Raw genomic sequence first — 20,891 nt, forward strand, 5'->3', positions numbered from 1 at the left:
TAAATACCAATTTTTACATCTCTAAACTTTAAAACTTTTGAGATATAGATGCACTCATTTTAAAAATTCACCCCCCTTTTCTCCCTCGCATTAATTGGATTTTCCAAAAACAAAAGAATTTATGTTTCTTTATTTTTCACAGCGATCAAAATTACCAATTTTGAGATCTGTAATATCTTCAGTTTCTGAGATATAAGTAGCGGTATCCTGATTAAAGGCATTCAACCCCTTTTTCACCCTTTTTCACCCCTCATATTGGGATTGTCTGAAAACAAAAAAATACGTGTTTTCTCATTTTTAAAGAAGATTCTAAATACCAATTTTCACATCTGTAAACTTTTAAAGTTTTGAGATATAGACACACTCATTTTAAAATTTCACCCCCCTTTTCACCCCCTTAGCGACGGAATATCCAAAAATCCTCTCTTAGCGAGCACCTACATCTTAATATGAATATATCCCCAAAATTTCATTTCTTTGTGTCCAGTAGTTTTGGCTCGGCGATGATGAATCAGTCAGTCAGTCAGTCAGTCAGTCAGTCAGTCAGTCAGTCAGTCAGTCAGTCAGTCAGTCAGGACAAGCTACTTTATATATATAGATGACTGTCAGTAATTTCAATTTATAAAATAATCTGGTATGATATTAAACAATTGAACATCAACATCTTTAGAATTCCAGGGGGGCAAGTGCCCCCCCCCACCTTGCGGGCGCCCATGTGCCTCAACGACAGAGAACAGCACGCTATCAACAACTGTCGCGCCGTTTGAGATGGCTCGGATAATTGGGCTGTGCGAGGCTGGATTGTCGCTAAGGACAGTTGCTGCACGTGTTGGCCGACATGCATCTACGGTACAACGTGTATGGCAGCAGTGGTCAAATGAAGGTACCCACACTCGTAGACCTGGCACAGGCCCAGCACGACAGACAACTGTGAGAGAGAATCGCCGCATCATTCGGATGGCCCGGATGGAACCCCATGCAACAGCAGCGCAAATTCGAGCAGCTGTGGCACCCCACGTTACACAACAAACAGTTGGTAATCGCCTGCGTGCAGCTGGCTTACGAGCCCGTGTCCCTGCAGAAGGTGTTCCATTGACCCCACAACAGCGACGTGTAAGGCTGGCCTGGTGTCGAGAAAGATCGGCGTGGGTCGACGAATGGCATAGGGTCGTCTTTAGTGATGAATCGCGCTTCAGGCTTGCCCGCAGTGACCGCCGGAATCGTGTGCACCGATGTACCGGGGGGGAGGGGCTGCCCAGATCTTATTGTCGAGAGGCACACAGGACCAACACCAAGCATTATGGTCTGGGGAGCTATTGGCTTTAATGTGAAATCACAATTAGTGCTTGTTGAGGGCACTATGACTGCTCGACAGTACGTTGATAGGGTACTCAATCCAAGTGGTTGTCCCTATGATGGCGAACATTGCTAATGGGATGTTTCAGCAGGACAATGCCCGGGTTCACACTGCACGCATCTCCAGAGAAGCTCTCCACGACATCACAACCTTAGAATGGCCCTCCAGATCCCCGAACCTCAGTCCTATTGAGCATGTGTGGGACATGATGGGTCGACAACTGGACAACCGTCCTCAGCCACCCACAACTCTGGAACAACTGACCCGTGCAGTGCAGCAAGCATGGGCCACAATTCCTCAGGAAGCGATCCAGGGCCTTATTGACTCCATGCCTTGACGAATTCATCAATGTATTGCAGCTCGTGGTGGGCACATCCTGTATTGATTGTTGTCCAAACTTGCGGTCAGAGGGACCTGAAAGTGTAATCATCGAAGCACAACCGAACACTCGTCCTGCATGTTCAATTGCAGCAATGAAGCACCACTCCTTCTGGGTGTTGTAATTTCCATTTTCTTCAGTGTAGTCTGTTAAAGGAAAGATATCCTATCTTGTGAAATAAGAAGAGAATACAATAAATAAATAAATAAATAAATAAATAAATAAATAAATAAATAAATAATAAATAAATAAATAAATAAATAAATAAATAAATAAATAAATAAATAAATAAATAAATAAATAAATAAATAAATAAACGTGTTGGCTTTCTTATATTTGGGTTAATCTCAACCAGAATAATTTGGTCGTTTCATTCTCAACTCGGCGAATTCGACCACAGTTCCATAACAGATTTGATTATAAAGTAAATTACGTTTCCTCATTGTGTTAACTCCTGAAAATATGATTAAGTGTTACGCCTTGTTCTTATCTAAATAGGTCCGTCTGAAATTAATGTCTTATACTTGGGTTTTATATCGCATTAGCTGGTAGAGGATGTGATGGTGGTGATTACTGTTTTAAGAGAGAGTACCATTCTCTCTCGCATTAGCTTGTGGTGGTCATTACTGTTTTAAGAGGAAGTACCATTCCTTCTCGCATTACCTGATGGTGGTGATTACTGTTTTAAGAGAGAGTACCATTCTCTCTCGCATTAGCTTGTGGTGGTCATTACTGTTTTAAGAGGAAGTATCATTCCTTCTCGCATTACCTGATGGTGGTGATTACTGTTTTAAGAGGGAGTACCATTCTCTCTCGCATTCGGTGGTGGTGGCGATTACTCTTTTATAAATTCTTAATGCTATATCCTTCACTGGCGACCATGGTTGTCCTCGTCATGGTAAAGAACTAGCCGGCCATAGTGGTGCCAGTTTCTACAAAAGCTATTTGCTTTACGTCGCACCGACACAGATAGGTCTTATGGCGACGATGGGACATGAAAGGCCTAGGAATGAGAAGGAAGCGGCCGTGGCCTTAATTAAGGTACAGCCCCAACATTTGCCTGCTGTGAAAATGGGAAACCACGGAAAACCATCTTCAGGGCTGCCGACAGTGGGGTTCGAACCCACTATCTCCCGGATGCGAGCTCACAGCTGCGCGCCCCTAACCGCATGGCCAACTCGCCCGGTTCTACAAAAGCACATGGTCATCAGCCACTTTGATCAGGAAGACAGTGAAGATGACTGTCGGAATGAGAAGAAAATGGGACTGATCGCTCAAAGAATGGGTTAAGGTAATAATAAAGAGCGGGTGGGGAGGGAGAAAGCGCTCAGTATATTACTGAATCATGTTCATGCTGCGTGTGGCAATAAATGTGTTCGGTCACATAATAATAATAATAATAATAATAATAATAATAATAATAATAATAATTGTACCGGGAGGTACACCTCAATCCCGCACATTTAAAAGAAGCGCCTTAAGGAACGCTATCTATCACACAAAACTTGAAACTGCTAGTGCATGAAGTTGGGACATTGATCAGAAGATGTCACTACTAAATAACAGAGTAATATGTTATTTTAAAGTTTCCTAAACTGACTGGATTTCTTTGTTTTGTTTTGCTGTACATCAAGAAGTTCTTACTGTTCTCCATAGATGTCTCTACAAAAAACTGAGGTCATGCACTCTGGTGCAATGTGGAATAATTAATGATTTAAAGAAGATTTGTGTTTATAGGTTTTTCTCAACAGAATTGACTTTCATTTATTTTATACTTCAAGTTTTGCAACACTTCATTCTCATCCCGCCAGCTTTGAGTCTGACCAATCATAAATTTTCTGTATTTATTTTTCAGCCAATCAAACGTTTCTTGTACCTGTTTTATCTGCCATTAAAAATGAGAGGGTGTGTCTGGTTTTAGTCCATAGCCTTCTCGAACCCTCCTCTCGGGTATAAAAGCTGCGGCTTTTTCAAGTTATCTTGTCTTATTGATCGTCGAATTTCTGAATGTGTGTATGTTAAGAGAGGAGGCGGGGTGCCTCATTCTTCGGCAAGCAGAACATCAGCCCAAGTAATGGCCACCAGTTTTCTATCTCTCTAGCTATCTCCGCAAACTGACTCGAGGGGAATGTTCTGCTCTTTAACTATGTAACCGTGTATGTTCTAAAATGTAAACTTCTTCTTTCTCATGTAAAATTTCATAAAGACTTAAACTGTAATGCGGGGATAGAGAGTGCGTTACCCTCTCGAATTCCCCTTCAATTAATCTTGAGGTGACTACGATTTTGTAACTGTTTCTCTTCCTGTAAAGCATTAATTAACTTTTCTTTCTAGTCACATCAGTAGCGTGGGATTAGCCTCTGCATCATCGGGCCACAAGCCCAAGTAGGGTTTTAAAACTTGGTTTTCTAGGAGCACATGTGTACGCCTCCATACATCTTTGAGTTTGGGCCAGTAATTTAACCTGTTCTTTCTTTTCACGAAGGACCAGCTGAATGGGTACTAGATACCCCTGTATCAACTAAATTGTAAATTGTTGTAGGTTGTGCCTAGAGAGGCCAGAGATTGTAAGGTTCTGTGTAAAGTTGCTATGAGTAGGCTGTAAAAAATTGGGAGCCAGTCTCCTTGGTTGAATTCGGAGAGCATGTAAGCTCTTTTCTGGTATTTGTGTAATATTGAGTGGTGCCTTTGGAAGGCCGTAAATTGTTACTGTTGGAGCCAAGTGCTCTTGAAAATTGCGTATTGGGAGATATCTAACTAAACGCAACATTAGCGACGTTGTCCACTTGTAAATTACCTATCCTTGGGTTTTCTAGTCTTGTACCAAAATTGCTATTGTACCTGTTAGCTTGTTCTTTCACAAAGTGAAGAATTTTGTTTGTTAACAATTTAATTTTCTGAAAAGAAATATAACCTTTATTTCAAAGTTTTAAATGAATCTTTGACTTTCGTAGATAGACCCATTCAGCCCACAGCTTCTTTCATCTCTGCGTCCCACAGATAACCCCGGAACAACAACAACAATAATAATAATAATAATAATAATAATAATAATAATAATAATCAGCAAAAATAATCAGCAGAATTTTTCATTTATATTCCGGCTTGAATGGTTCAGACGGTGGAGCAGTGGCCTCTGAACCGAATTTGGCGGGTTCGAAGCTGGCTCAGTTTGGAGGGTGTTGAAGTTATTAAATAAAATACTTCAGCCTCGTGTCGGTAGAATTCCTGTGAAACACAATTCCGGAATTTCAGAATCTGCGAAAAGCCTAAACTAAAAGCAGTAATATGAGTGATATGTACCGAGAACAGTGGTTCAGAGACTCGGAGATGTCGAATATATGTGAAGTAGTTTCTGGTAAATGTAAACAATACATATGCAGTGCCATTTAATATTACTTCTTGAAATATAATCATATTGCTTGTGTAAAAGGTTCCTCCCTGGATTCGAGCCAAGAAAAATGATCCAGGGCATGTTACATAACCATAAAGAAGTAATTACATTCACGCAATAATAGAAAATTCCAGGTACAGGAATAACATGGAAAGTGTCCAGGCCTAAGCCGAGCATCAAGTGTATGCTCCAAGCTGGATTGGTTTTCCTCCCAGCGTCAAAGGCCTGGTCCAACAATACATATATCACAAAGCCTTTACTCTGAGCACCAAATGCCTGGTCCAAAGATATATACTATCATACTCATGGACAATACAATGAGCGATACCGACTGTCAATATTAACATTTGTCTTCATACTCGTAAACTACCGATCAAATACTTTTAAACGTGTTTTGTTTCCTTAGCACGACATTAAACAAAGTTAACTTCGGGTTATTTGAAGTAGAAAATAATAATAATAATAATAATAATAATAATAATAATAATAATAATAATAATAATAATAATAATAATCGTCATCGTAGTCGAATGGCGTTGCAAGCACGTTGATGCCTGAGAAACCGGAGGACCATTGGCCAGGTCCTGTTTGTCATAAAGGAACATTATGCTATCCTTCTCTAATGAAAGACGAACAAGATGAAACTTCGATGATCCTCATAGAAACACTGTGTTTCACTCGATGGTGCCAGCGTAAGCTAATTAAACTGGTAAAATCTGCTCGTTTACGGCATTAACCCGTGTCATTACTGTAAGGTAGGACTAAAAGCCAAAATCTGAAATAATGATGTTTTCTGTTTTTGACATATATGTTCATATGTATGGAAAGTCCTATTAGAGGTATTTCTAATTAGTTTTTCTGTCGAGTCTACGGTAGACAGGTTTTAGTTTTCTATTGCACCAATTTGCGTTATCATTGATAGTCGGGAAGTTCTTGATAGAGAAGGCTGTGGTTTGGCTCGTTTTAAGCTTCCGGAAATTGAGTATTTTGTCGCGCTCTATGCCTACTGTTCTTTGTGACAAATATATGTATATTTTTATAGACGTGATGCCACGACCAAGTAACTGATACCCCTTAACGTCATGAACGCCACTCTCCTTAAAGATAAACTTCCTGAGACGATCTTCCGTATTGAGTATTTATGTGGGTAAAGGTGAAGATTGAGGTGTTCAAGGGTCGTGAGGGCCCTACACAGTGTTTCGGATGTCAGATGTCAGTGCTTGCCCCTACACTGCATCAAATATGGTGAAAACCACTCAGCTGCTGCCTCCCCCCGGAGGCAGCAGCTAAGTGCGTAAACTGTCTGGGCAAGCACCCAGCCTCTTCTGCACCCTATTCCTCTCTATTATGGAGCACGAGATGATATGAGAGTACCTGAAAGGTCTGAAAAACAGGACTCTCCCCTCTTCAAGAGAAGCTTCTGTTTTCTTTTCTCTTCTCTTTTGTTGCCGCAAAAAGAGGTACCCAGACCACCAACACGGCATCGAACCCTGTACCGTCAGCGGAAGCGTCGCCCATCTCCGACATGTCGGGCATTAGCGACATTTTGAACCTCGTCAGGCAAATAAATTTTAACAGGCCCTTGCCTATTTTGAAAGATACAGCGACCAAGCTTAGATCATGTCAGACAACAATTGATAAAATAGGAGTGCTGGTAAGTGCTGCGATGCGGTAGTTTTAAGAACTCTAAGCGACGGTTGTTCCCTGACAATGGATCTTACAGTCTGTGCGTGGAATTGTAAGGGTGTTACTGGTCATAAATACGAACCTGAGGCGTTTATTTCCGACCATATTATTGACATTCATCTGTTAGGAGAAACATGGCTATAATCTCATATGTCCTTCGAAATAAGAACTTTGCGGTATATCGCAAAGATAGAGCCTACCGAGAGGGCGCGGAAGTAGCCGTGCTAATTAAGTTGAAACTTACTCATCACGTCACTGACCCTCTCCCTCTAGGCGTTATTGAGTCTCCCGGTATCGAGATTTGACACGGATATTATCACTATCGACTTTTCGCGGCATATTTACCCCCCAAGGCTCCGCTTCATACTTTAGATACTTTAATAAATAATACGCTCCATATTTCTTCTATCATTGGAGGAGACTTAAATTCCAAGCATCCAGACTGGAGAGAATATTACATCATATGAGACCTCGGTGTATACGCCCAAACGGAACCTACTTTCTATCCCGACTGGGGCGGCCTACCCGACGTCCTAGATGTAGCAGTTACTAAATTCTATAACAGGACTATTGGCTTTTTAGTCCAAAATGCATTAATTCGGACCACAAACCCATCATCTTTAATCGTACTTTGGTCAGGTTATATGAGCCATATTAACAACAAGTGACATACATTTCAGATAAACAGTAAGAATGATTTTGACCGTGTCCATTGTTCACCTTAATATTAAGGTCAATAATGCACGGAAATATATTATTCGAACTGCTAGAAATCCCGCGCAACTACTCACGCGCGACAATGGCGCTGGCATTATTGCCAATAATGGCACTTCTGTCACAGGTAACTTCCCGCCCAGTAGCGGGGTTACATCTCGCCAACACGTCCTGGCTAATAATAATAATAATAATAATAATAATAATAATAATAATAATAATAATAATAATAATAATAATAATCAGGACAGTAGTCAAAATAGGTGGACCAGCCAGGAGATGGGCGCTGGTCGAGGCATAAATGCGAACGCCGCTCAGCCTAGGTTTCAGAACAACCACTGCTCCCAAGACGACACCACGCCCGATCTCCTAAGGGGTTTGATCCATATTAAAAATACGTATAGGAAAAGGTGGCAGAAATACCGCGACACAGCCGATCGGGCTGAATACAAGGAACTAGCCCGTGAAGTCTGCTATCGATTTCAGGAACGTAAGATCGCGAGCTGGGAGGAATTCTGCAGGCATCTCTCAGAACACGAGTCAGGCCGCAAATTTCGGCAAACTACTCGTAGTCTGACTCGAACCAAAGAACCCCGGCGTGCAATTCACTGCCGAAATGACTTAGTGTTCTCTCCCTATGACAAAGCTGAGGCTTTTGCAGACTCAAGTGAAAGTCATGTGTAACACAATTTTTGTGACGAAGACGATCACGAAAACGAACTACGGACCCGTGAGATACGCCGAAAAGTCTCAACTTTTAAAATAAAATTGACCCCTGGCAATGACATTCCTGACATACAAGCTGCCAAAGTTCGCAGAGTTATGAAGACCTTAAAGGAGAAGAAGCCTCCAGGTGATGACAGGGTATCGAACAAGGAAATTAAATTACTGATATATAAGGCAGTGATGATTCTGGCAAAAAAAAATTTCGGTATGTATGAAATTGGGATACTTGCCTGACACTTGGAGGACTGGTCAAATGATAGTCATTCCAAAAGCAGGGAAGGATAGATTAGTCCCACAAAATGATAGACCGATAACCCTGTTATCACACAAATCCAAAATATTCGAGAGACTTATTTTCACACGCTTCAATGGATACCTGGACACCCACAGCATACTGCGACCGGAACAATTCGGCTTCCGGTCTAAAGGCAGTGCCCCCTCGCGGCGCTGCGTTTAGCACAGTACGTCACAAGGTCATTCAATATACGCCATAGCGTGCCATCAGAATTGTTCGATGTAGAGAAAGCTTTCGATACCGTCTGGCACGATAATTTCATTATTAAACTTCTGGAAATGTATAGAAATCCTAAATACTTTATCAAAATTACACAGTCATATTTGACGAACAAGAAATTTTACGCTTCCTGTGAGGGGGCGCAATCCACCCCTCGGACACTCAGAGCTGAAGTCCCACAGGGAGGAGTGCTTTCCCCCCATCCTATACGGCCTATATGTGAACGACCTTCCAACCCGTCAAGAAGTAGAGGTCCAGCAATACGCGGATGACATTACTGCCTACACCTGTGTGAGGAGAAATGACTATGCTTTCCACGCACTGCAGTAATGGATCTTATCTTTCTGGGAGTGGTGCGTCCGAAACAGGGTGAAAATAAATCCCACTAAAACTCAGGCAATTATTTTCACCAAGCGTCGGGAGGATTTGGTCAATTTACTGTTAATAATGTCCCCTTGCCTTGGAAAAACAAAACTAAACATCTTGGATTAGCTATGGACAGAAATTTGTCTTGGAGATACAATACGGAACAAGCCTTACAGTGTGCCACGGCACGGATGAAAGCTTTGAAACCTGTGCTGGGAAATAAATACATCTCTACAAGTAGCAAGAGAAATGTTTACCTAGCATGTGTCAGGCCCATCCTGCTGTATGGCTGTGAGGCCCGGAGCTATATTACTAAAACTCCTTTTACAAAATTACAATTTTTCAAAATAAGACACTTAGAATGATAACCAAAGCACCGATACTGAAATCTAACAGGAAGATACGAAATGAACTTCATATTCAGACTGTTAGATCTCAGATTAATAAAATAGCCAAGATGGCCAAAGCTAGAATCCTCCTAAGCAATTCAACCGACCCTGACATTCTACTCTTAAAACGGGTCGTAAGAACCAAGACGCTGACCGCACGTTACAAACACGTTGCGGCCCATGGCTCACTTAAGACCTGTTTTAACAGGAATTTGAAATTGTTTTCCAAAATTTCATTTCATTCTCTCACTAATTTAAACTTAAAACTAAACCCCTGAAAGGGGCCGCTTGTTAAGAAGGGAGGTCTTCCAACCACCCCCCCCCCCCAAATAGCTCTCCGACTCAAAATTAAACCCCGTTACTTCAGCAAAGAGGGGGCTTCTTCTCTGACGGGATTTGATTACCGCCTCTCAGCCAGATCGTTATTCCCCCGCCAGTGCAAAACCAGAGATTTTTCCGACTCATCGGCATTTCTAGGAAACAGATGAGTAAAGGGGCGTAGTTTTCGCCCGGGCAGTCTCAGGTACTCGCCCTGTGCAAATACACTTAAGAAAATGGAAATTGCAACACCATGAAGGCATTGGTCGTTTGTGTTGATTTTAAAGATATAGAATGATGCCATGTAGGTATGTAAACGATCAAAGTTTTAGACCCATTGGATTGTTGCTACATGTCTCTCCACGTGATTGGTCGCGGAGGAATCAACTACAGTATACGGACTCTGGTGTAGCGTAGTTGCCTTGCAGTCTGTGCAGTGAAGTGTTCCCCGTCAAACATGCCTCGACGACAGAGAAGAGCACGCTATCAACAACTGTCGCCGTTTGAGAGGGCTCAGATAATTGGGCTGTGTGAGGCTGGATTATCGCTAAGGACTGTCGCTGCACGTGTTGGCCGACATGCATCTACGGTACAACGTGTATGGCAGCACCGGTCAAGTGAAGGTACCCACACTCGTAGACCTGGCACAGGCCCAGCGCGACAGACAACTGTGAGAGAGGAACGCCGCATCATTCGGATGGCCCGGATGGAACCCTATGCAACAGCAGCGCAAATTCGAGTAGCTGTGGCACCCCACGTTACACAATAAACAGTTGGTAATCGCCTGCGTGCAGCTGGCTTACGAGCCCGTGTCCCCGCAGAAGGTGTTCCATTGACCCCACAACAGCGACGTGTAAGGCTGGCCTGGTGTCGAGAAAGATCGACGTGGGTCGACGAATGGCATAGGGTCGTCTTTAGTGATGAACCGCGCTTCTGTCTTGCCCGCAGTGATCGCCGGAATCGTGTGCGCCGACGTACCGGGGGGAGGGGCTGCCCAGATCTTATTGTCGAGAGGCACACAGGACCAACACCAAGCATTATGATCTGGGGAGCTATTGGCTTTAATGTGAAATCACAATTAGTGCTTGTTGAGGGCACTATGACTGCTCGACAGTACGTTGATAGGGTACTCAATCCAGTGGTTGTCCGTATGATGGCGAACATTGCTAATGGGATGTTTCAGCAGGACAATGCCCGGGTTCACACTGCACGCATCTGCAGAGAAGCTCTCCTCGACATCACAACCTTAGAATGGCCCGCCAAATCTCCAGACCTCAGTCCTATTGAGCATATGTGGGACATGATGGGTCGACAACTGGCCAACCGTCCTCAGCCACCCACAACTCTGGAACAAGTGACCCGTGCAGTGCAGCAAGCATGGGCCACAACTCCTCAGGAAGCGATCCAGGGCCTTGTTGATTCCATGCCTCGACGAATTCATCAATGTATTGCAGCTCGTGGTGGGCACATCCTGTATTGATTGTTGTCCAAACTTGCGGACAGAGGGACCTCAAAGTGTAATCATCGAATCACAACCAAACATTCGTCCTGCATGTTCAATTGCAGAAATGTAGCACCACTCCTTCTGGGTGTTGCAATTTCCATTTTCTTCAGTGTATATACTGCGTCAGACCAAGGTCGTGTCTGCTATACAGTACAGGCGGACTAAGTGGCTCATAAATCATCATGAGATAGATAATCATTTTCGCTTCACCTGAAGCGCCAAAGAGCAATAATTCCTTGATGCTATGAAACAAAAAAGCCATTTTGGGCTCGTAGATATGCAATGTTACTCGTATTTTGTGGAAACTATGTAAAGGACAGCATAGAATAAATTTTCAAAAGATCTTATGTAACAGGTTGTTGGCCGGTGACCACTACGCTCAACTGCTTGGTGATCATTTGCAGACCTCCATGGACTTCACGTACCTCACATAGATGGAATATTCCAGCAGAATAATGCACCGTGTCTTCAGGCCCAAGTTGTCTAGAATTAGTTCAAGAAGCATTCTTGAGAGCTACCACGGTTGCATTAGTCACCTCGTTCGCCCGATATGAACCCCATCAAGCACTTATGGGACGTAGTGGAGAGGTCCTTTTGCACCCTACAAATAGCAGGGAGCTGAGGGTAGCTATCAGGGGAGTATCGGTCAACATCATTCAACAGGTGCTTCTTCCAGTAGCCAGGAGTAGCTGCTGCACTTTATCGGGCTAGAGGAGGACCCTATCCCATGACCTTCGCCATGCCACTAAACAGTATATATTCGTTAGAGATGATGAGCTGTAAAGGAAGGTGGGAATTGACCCTCCAAACTGGTTAAGTTTGATTAGTGGAGAATATTTACCGTTTAAATGTACACCTGTACCAACTCTTTTGCACGTAATGCACACGCATACACTCGATATGAGTGAGGAGGAAGTTATAGTGGAGGGGAGAAAAGGGGTGACGAGGGGTTTCCAGAGTGGGTGTATCGTGACGAGTTCAGTTTCAATCAGGTAATGGAAGTCTAGGGAACTTTGTATGAATATCCAGTTTGGGCATGGGGAACATGTCGTGCAGGTTTTGGTGTGGTAGAGTGGAGAGAGACGATGGGCAATATGGAGAGGTCGGTACAGGTTAGGTTTGGTATGGGCGACGGATTAACACAGGTTATGGTGGGTTTACATGTGAGCAGGAGAAGGTGGGAATTGAAGGCTCCACCTGGTGCCGCTTAACTGGCGAAGCAGTTGAAATCTACGACTAGAACTGGTTTCCTGATTTAGGAATTGGGAGCGAAGGTTAGGTGCTGGTCTATGGTATTTTAGAAACTGTTAGTGTCGGAAAAAATTCTCGTGGATTGTGAGGCGGAAGTTGTTGTGGCTACGGATGATGTTGAAGCGTCTTCGCGGTAGTCTGATCAGAATTGATTGGGCTTTAGAAGAGTTGCCACTAAGATACCATCGTTCATACTAGGATATGAAGGAGTTGAAGAATTGTTGAAGGTTCTGGTTGCAGTTTTGGACGGATGGGTATGGGACGAGGATAGTGGTGCCATCGGTGAATTGGAGCAATGTAACTGTTGTTGACGGTTGGGGTATGTCAAGAGGAATTAATAGCAGAGGTGATAACAGTGCACCTTGTGGGATTGATAGGCACATGGGGGAATGGGAGAGGGAGAGCGGGGTGGTCAGTTAGTGTGATTTAATATGTTGAACAAGTGGATGTAGGATATAATTAGGATGAACTGAATGTCAGGGTTGGATGCCCAAATTCTTTCTCGTTATGATTACATGATTAACAAGTGTCAAGTCAGATAACAAATATAAATCAGCACAAGAAATGGGTCAATGTGTGTGTGTGGGGGGGGATGAAGACTTGGAGAAATCCCCCAATTATTCTGGCCTAGGATAGCAAACAGACACTACTTTCCTAAGTATACTACTTGTACCATAGCCATGAAAATTAAATATTTATCTCCAGCACAGACATTAGTCGCCCGAAGTGACATGAAATAAACATCCCTATGTGAATGAATGCAACAAATATAAATGAAACATTTTGATGATTTAAATAAATAATTTCATTTACGAACTCAATATTTAGCGGTGACCGTTTTAGTCCCCGTTCTTTTTCTTACCTTGTAACGCATTACGAATTCTGGAACTGCAACTGCGATTAGAACAGGCTGTGAAAAAGAAAACATTTTTTAAGAATCTTTTGACCTGAGTGACTAGTTATCACATCGTCACTTAATAAACAATATCCCGCCGTTCATCTACGCATTGGGAATTGCTGGTCTTACTGTACAGCATCTACTACAGTGAGATCCGAGCCCCTGAAGATTAGATAGGGGCAAAGTTAATCTTAGCCTAGAACACTCTTAATAATAACTACTTATAAGTGATGCCAAGAGCAATAAGAGGAAACGAAGAAATATGTTAACGATAATAACAACAATAGTATAAATAAAATAATCAAACCTACGGATATTACTGTAAAATCACATCATATTTATGTAAAAAAGAGCCCATTGTACGTACATCGAAACCATATGAATATTAAATACTCGATAGAGATCTTGGAGGTATCAAGTTGCTTGGAACGCCTCATTACTTCACATTTTTACACCTACCTTCGTGGAAAGATTTTGCTAAAAACACGATATTGTTTCTCAAAAGATATTTCATTAAACGAAATGGACAAGCAGTTAGTGTAAAATGATGTCTGAAATGAGATTTGTTATTATGGCTTTGATAAGGGCATAGCTGTAATATTCTTAGTTTAAGCTATTGACAGTGGTTCTCGCGCAGTTGCGATCGCCTCAAGCACAGCACCGCAAACAAGCAAATCAAACATGCCCATGCAGCAGCAATATGTTATGACGAAATGTTTTTCACATATAACTTCCTCGTATTTTATATGAGGATTTTTCAAATCAATTTTGTAATATTATTTCCTTTATGATAAATGTTTCTTTCGAATGATAACCTAGCTGATCAAATAAGTATTCATTGTTCCTTTAATTGTATGTTGTAAAATAATCGATTGTTCCGATCATGCACAATATCGATATCGAAGTGCGCAGGTTCCTCGTTGATGAAACTAGATGAACAGTTCGCTTGTAGTGCCGATTGACAATTGCCCCTGACAATACCAATTAATAATCATACGATAACATGATATCATTTATTACTCACCAATACGTGCTAAAATACAAATTATTGTAAACGTGGAAGGAGAATTAGTGCCACTTCTTGCACTGGTTGAGACAATGGCAGGCTTTGGATGATTCAGAACATTTTCGCCAACGGTGGGCAGCACATTTACTCGCCTCCGATAGGGTTTGACTTGCATGTATACCGTGACGTAATGTGGTACCAAAATAGATAGCCAATTTCTAGCAAAGAATATGTTGTCTGAATTTATATGAAACATTCTCTCGCCTGATGCCGCTTATGAACAACTTTTCCAGAGGATGATTTCAAATTTCTAAAAAGTAAGAGTCAAAGTATAGGAAATAGGTTTCGAAGAGAAGGGAAGCAGAAAGAGACTCTGGGGTGTTACAAATTACTAATGTCCACCAAATACCAAGAAATGACAGTAGCCTATTGAAACTGTTTTCGGGTTTGACTCATTTAATTTCTAACTGTGACGTTCCTCAGTGTGTCGAAACAAATGAATTAGATTGTTTATTTTTCTGGTACAATCTGTTGTTAAATGTTTTCTAAATGTTATTTAATCATAAATTAGTACTGATAAAGTGAAAACCTTAGTATTAATAATAATTTCGTGTGGCTTTTTCTAGACGAGTGCAGCCCTTGTAAGGCTGACCCTCAGATTAGGGTGGGTGGCATTTGCCAGGTGTAGGTAACTGCATGTTATTGTGTTGAGGGATAGTGTTATGCGTGGTGTGTGAGTCGCAGGGATGTTGGCGACTGCACAAACACCCAGCCCCCGGGCCATTGGAATAAACCAATTAAGGTTAAAATCCCCGACCCGTCCGGGAACCGAACCCGGGACCCTATGAACAGAAGGCCAGTACGGTGACCATTCAGCCAACGAGTCGGACACCTTAGTATTGAAATGTGGAAGAGGACAAGACGGACTTAAAGTAGGGATATATTTAACATTTTATTTTAATGTTTACAGTGTTTACATTCAACATGTTACAGGATTTGAGGAATGAGGCATATCTTATTCTTTGTTTCGCAAGTGGTTTAACGTCCCAGTAACACATCAGAATTTTCGGGCGACGCAAGGAAATGAAAACGTTATGATTGGGAAGGAAGTGGCCATGATTTTAATTAAAGTACAGCCCCAGCGAGAGGGAAATCTACATTTGTAAAGCACCTCGCACGTCTGGTATTCATTCATAATGTTTCCTTTCAATAATACTGTATATAGCTAGATATCCTCTTTCATGTTATTCCCGATACTTCACGGTCGTTCAGATTTTCAACATGCTCAAAGTCCACGGTCCGCGCCAACGCACAGGTTTATTTGACAGGCGTGCCACGGATTTGCTCGTCTCGCAGTGGCGTTCCCACATTCTGCGAGCTCTGATGAGACACACAGTTCTGTTAAGAGAGCCATGCTCTGAAGAACTCACGAAACGATCAAAGCGGAATTTTAAGTTAATTCACGAGTCACACTAATCATGACGAAAGTGACACTTCAAATGACTATTTGCTCTAGGATCAGTTTTTCTTTTTCAAAATTTTCCTTTAAGTCGCACGGGCATAGATAGGTCTTATGGTGACGATGGGATAGGAAAGTGTTAGGAATGGGAAGGAAGCGGCCTTGGCCTTAATTAAGGTACAGCGGTGTGAAAATGGGAAACTACGGAAAACCATCTTCAAGACTGCCGACAGTGGGTTCGAACCCATTATCTCCCGGATGGAAGCTCACAGCCGCGTGCCCCTAATCGCACGGCCAACTCGCCCGGTCTCTCTCTCTAGGATCAGGCAACAGATGTAATTGCGATTCGAGTATTATCTACTCATACATCCTTAGTACTCAGAGAAGAGAGAATCCACAGCCTTTTTCCAGACATTTGACCGGGTGAGGAATGAATTGAATGGTGCCCCCATCTAGCGGCGAGGATAGGAATCGTGCTGGCTGCCGAAGCCTGTCGCACTCCTCTGGGGCAGTGATTAATGACTGACAGATGAAATGATATTGGAAAGTGTTGCTGTAATGAAAGATGACAGGGAAAACAGGAGAAAACCCTGTCCCGCCTCCGCTTTGTTCAGCACACACATGGAGTGGCCGGTGCGCTGCCGCCTGAACTACGGAGGCCCTTAGTACTAATATCTATTTATTCATTCAAATTATAACTTCGTACTCCCAAATATTGTTGAAACCGCTATGTGGGCTGTACATGTGAGATGTGTTTGCCTTCTAATCAAAGGCTCTGGGTTCTATCTGGAGCCAGGACTGATACGGGGTCTTCTCAGCCTCGTGAGATCAGCTGATAGGCCGAGATCAGTGGCGTCTTGGTGGGCCTTATATATCAGCACCTCATACAATCCTTGAAGACTCACAACCACCTGGGAGGCGCGATTAGCTCAGTGGCTTAGTGGCTTTCTTCCCACCTGGAAGGCCGATGCTCGAATCCGGGTCGATCCTGCTGTCAGCAATGCATCCGGTCTTAAACCCTCAACCAAAACCAAAATAAGCCTCGGGTGCTCCAGTGACCCCAGAAATACATGGGATAAGCTGAACAAAGTTTACTTTTCACAACCCATCTAACTCTGCAAGAGCTACCTACTGTACACGAGCCAAACACGACGATATGTTAACTACGAGCCAAACACAACTATATGTTAACTATGAGCCAAACACGACTATATGCTAACTACGAGCCAAACACGGCTACATGTTAACTACGAGCCAAACACGGCTACATGTTAACTACGAGCCAAACACGACTATATGTTAACTACGAGCCAAACACGGCTACATGTTAACTACGAGCCAAACACAACTATATGTTAACTACGAGCCAAACACGACTATATGTTAACTACGAGCCAAACACGACGATATGTTAACTACGAGCCAAACACGACGATATGTTAACTATGAGCCAAACACGACTATATGTTAACTATGAGCCAAACACGACTATATGTTAACTATGAGCCAAACACGACTATATGTTAACTATGAGCCAAACACGACGATATGTTAACTACGAGCCAAACACGACGATATGTTAACTACGAGCCAAACACGACTATATGTTAACTATGAGCCAAACACGACTATATGTTAACTATGAGCCAAACACGACGATATGTTAACTACGAGCCAAACACGACTACATGTTAACTATGAGCCAAACACGACTATATATTAACTATGAGCCAAACACGACTATATATTAACTACGAGCCAAACACGACTATATGTTAACTATGAGCCAAACACGACTATATGTTAACTATGAGCCAAACACGACTATATGTTAACTATGAGCCAAACACGACTATATATTAACTACGAGCCAAACACGACGATATGTTAACTATGAGCCAAACACGACTATATGTTAACTATGAGCCAAACACGACGATATGTTAACTATGAGCCAAACACGATATGTTTACTACGAGCCAAACACGACTACATGTTAACTATGAGCCAAACACAACTACATGTTAACTATGAGCCAAACACGACTATATGTTAACTACGAGCCAAACACGACTACATGTTAACTATGAGCCAAACACGATATGTTTACTACGAGCCAAACACAACTATATGTTAACTATGAGCCAAACACGACTACATGTTAACTATGAGCCAAACACGATATGTTTACTACGAGCCAAACACGACTACATGTTAACTATGAGCCAAACACAACTACATGTTAACTATGAGCCAAACACGACTATATGTTAACTATGAGCCAAACACGGCTACATGTTAACTATGAGCCAAACACGGCTACATGTTAACTATGAGCCAAACACGGCTACATGTTAACTATGAGCCAAACACGGCTACATGTTAACTATGAGCCAAACACGGCTACATGTTAACTACGAGCCAAACACGACTACATGTTAACTATGAGCCAAACACGATATGTTTACTACGAGCCAAACACGACTACATGTTAACTATGAGCCAAACACGACTACATGTTAACTATGAGCCAAACACGATATGTTTACTACGAGCCAAACACGACTACATGTTAACTATGAGCCAAACACGACTACATGTTAACTATGAGCCAAACACGGCTACATGTTAACTATGAGCCAAACACGGCTACATGTTAACTATGAGCCAAACACGGCTACATGTTAACTATGAGCCAAACACGGCTACATGTTAACTATGAGCCAAACACGACTACATGTTAACTATGAGCCAAACACGACTATATGTTAACTACGAGCCAAACACAACTATATGTTAACTATGAGCCAAACACGGCTACATGTTAACTATGAGCCAAACACGGCTACATGTTAACTATGAGCCAAACACGGCTACATGTTAACTACGAGCCAAACACGGCTATATGTTAACTATGAGCCAAACACGACTACATGTTAACTATGAGCCAAACACGGCTATATGTTAACTACGAGCCAAACACAACTATATGTAACTATGAGCCAAACACGACTACATGTTAACTATGAGCCAAACACGGCTACATGTTAACTATGAGCCAAACACGGCTACATGTTAACTATGAGCCAAACACGACTATATATTAACTATGAGCCAAACACGACTATATATTAACTATGAGCCAAACACGACTATATATTAACTATGAGCCAAACACGACTACATGTTAACTATGAGCCAAACACGACTATATATTAACTATGAGCCAAACACGACTATATATTAACTACGAGCCAAACACGACTATATATTAACTATGAGCCAAACACGACTACATGTTAACTATGAGCCAAACACGACTATATATTAACTATGAGCCAAACACGACTATATATTAACTATGAGCCAAACACGACTATATGCTAACTACGAGCCAAGCACAACTATATATTAACTATGAGCCAAACACGGCTACATGTTAACTATGAGCCAAACACGATATGTTTACTACGAGCCAAATACGACTATATATTAACTACGAGCCAAACACGACTATATATTAACTACGAGCCAAACACAACTATATATTAACTACGAGCCAAACACGGCTATATGTTAACTACGAGCCAAACACAACTATATGTTAACTATGAGCCAAACACGGCTACATGTTAACTATGAGCCAAACACGGCTACATGTTAACTATGAGCCAAACACGATATGTTTACTACGAGCCAAATACGACTATATATTAACTACGAGCCAAACACGACTATATGTTAACTACGAGCCAAACACAACTATATGTTAACTACGAGCCAAACACAACTATATGTTAACTACGAGCCAAACACGACTATATGTTAACTACGAGCCAAACACAACTATATGTTAACTACGAGCCAAACACAACTATATGTTAACTACGAGCCAAACACAACTATATGTTAACTACGAGCCAAACACAACTATATGTTAACTACGAGCCAAACACAACTATATGTTAACTACGAGCCAAACACAACTATATGTTAACTACGAGCCAAACACAACTATATGTTAACTACGAGCCAAACACGACTATATGTTAACTACGAGCCAAACACGACTATATGTTAACTACGAAACAAGCACGACCATATGCTAACTTCGCGCCAAGTAGCTTACCACTAAGAGCTTGTGCAAAATGATCGGTTGTGATGGCACCTAAACGAAAACTTTAAAATATGAATCAGAGGTACAAGAAGGACGTTAAAGTAGAGGTGAAACCAGTGTGCTTCCTGCGAGCAAAGAGGGAGTCTTCGTCGCGGATGAATCGGTAAGGTACTGGTAAGGTCTTGGAGAACTGAAAGTGGATCCTGTTCCCCAATGTATCTATGTACATCACTGTGTCTGCTTTGAGACGATAACACGATGTTCAGTTAAACAAAACATTCACAACACGAAGCTTATGTAGAAAGAACGAACGTAATGGTGAAGTAATCCTTTGACGAATACGTCTATATCTTACTGATCTATGGAGGTAAATGACAGCTAAAACGTTCCGGAGCCTTGAAAGATGTTTATTAGCAATACTCATGTAACGTCTGGTCATAATGTAGAGGTTCCTATGGACTGTGTTAGCAATATCCCTCATATGTATTGGTACAATATAGCAACTGATACGCGAGTATTAGCTAACCATACATTTTATCCGCATCATCTGCAATTACATATGAAGCTTCATTATCTGACTTCGATGACTAGCGAATACTTTGTCAATGAATACTTTTTTTCCTAGTTGCTTTACGTCGCACCGACACAGATAGGTCTTATGGCGTCGATAGGACAGGGAAGGGCTAGGAGTGGGAAGGAAGCGGCCGTGGCCTTAATTAAGATACAGCCCCAGCATTTGCCTGGTGTGAAAATGGGAAACCACGGAAAACCATTTTCAGGGCTGCCGACAGTGGAGTTCGAACCTACTATCTC

The 20,891-nt window shown here is 42.1% G+C and overlaps 1 protein-coding gene across 1 annotated transcript in view; it reads right to left on the reverse strand.

Moving 5' to 3' along the window:
* LOC136863317 (neprilysin-11) overlaps positions 1-20,891 on the reverse strand; it is a 269,715-nt gene that overhangs the window by 233,481 nt on the left and 15,343 nt on the right. Inside the window, exon 2 of the mRNA XM_067139702.2 lies at positions 13,461-13,508. Within this exon, the coding sequence (XP_066995803.1) occupies positions 13,461-13,472 (12 nt within the window). The 5' untranslated portion in view covers positions 13,473-13,508. The remainder of the gene's footprint in view (positions 1-13,460; positions 13,509-20,891) is intronic.

The sequence above is a fragment of the Anabrus simplex genome, chromosome 2 (assembly GCF_040414725.1).
Source record: "Anabrus simplex isolate iqAnaSimp1 chromosome 2, ASM4041472v1, whole genome shotgun sequence".
Taxonomy (NCBI): Eukaryota; Metazoa; Arthropoda; class Insecta; order Orthoptera; family Tettigoniidae; genus Anabrus; species Anabrus simplex.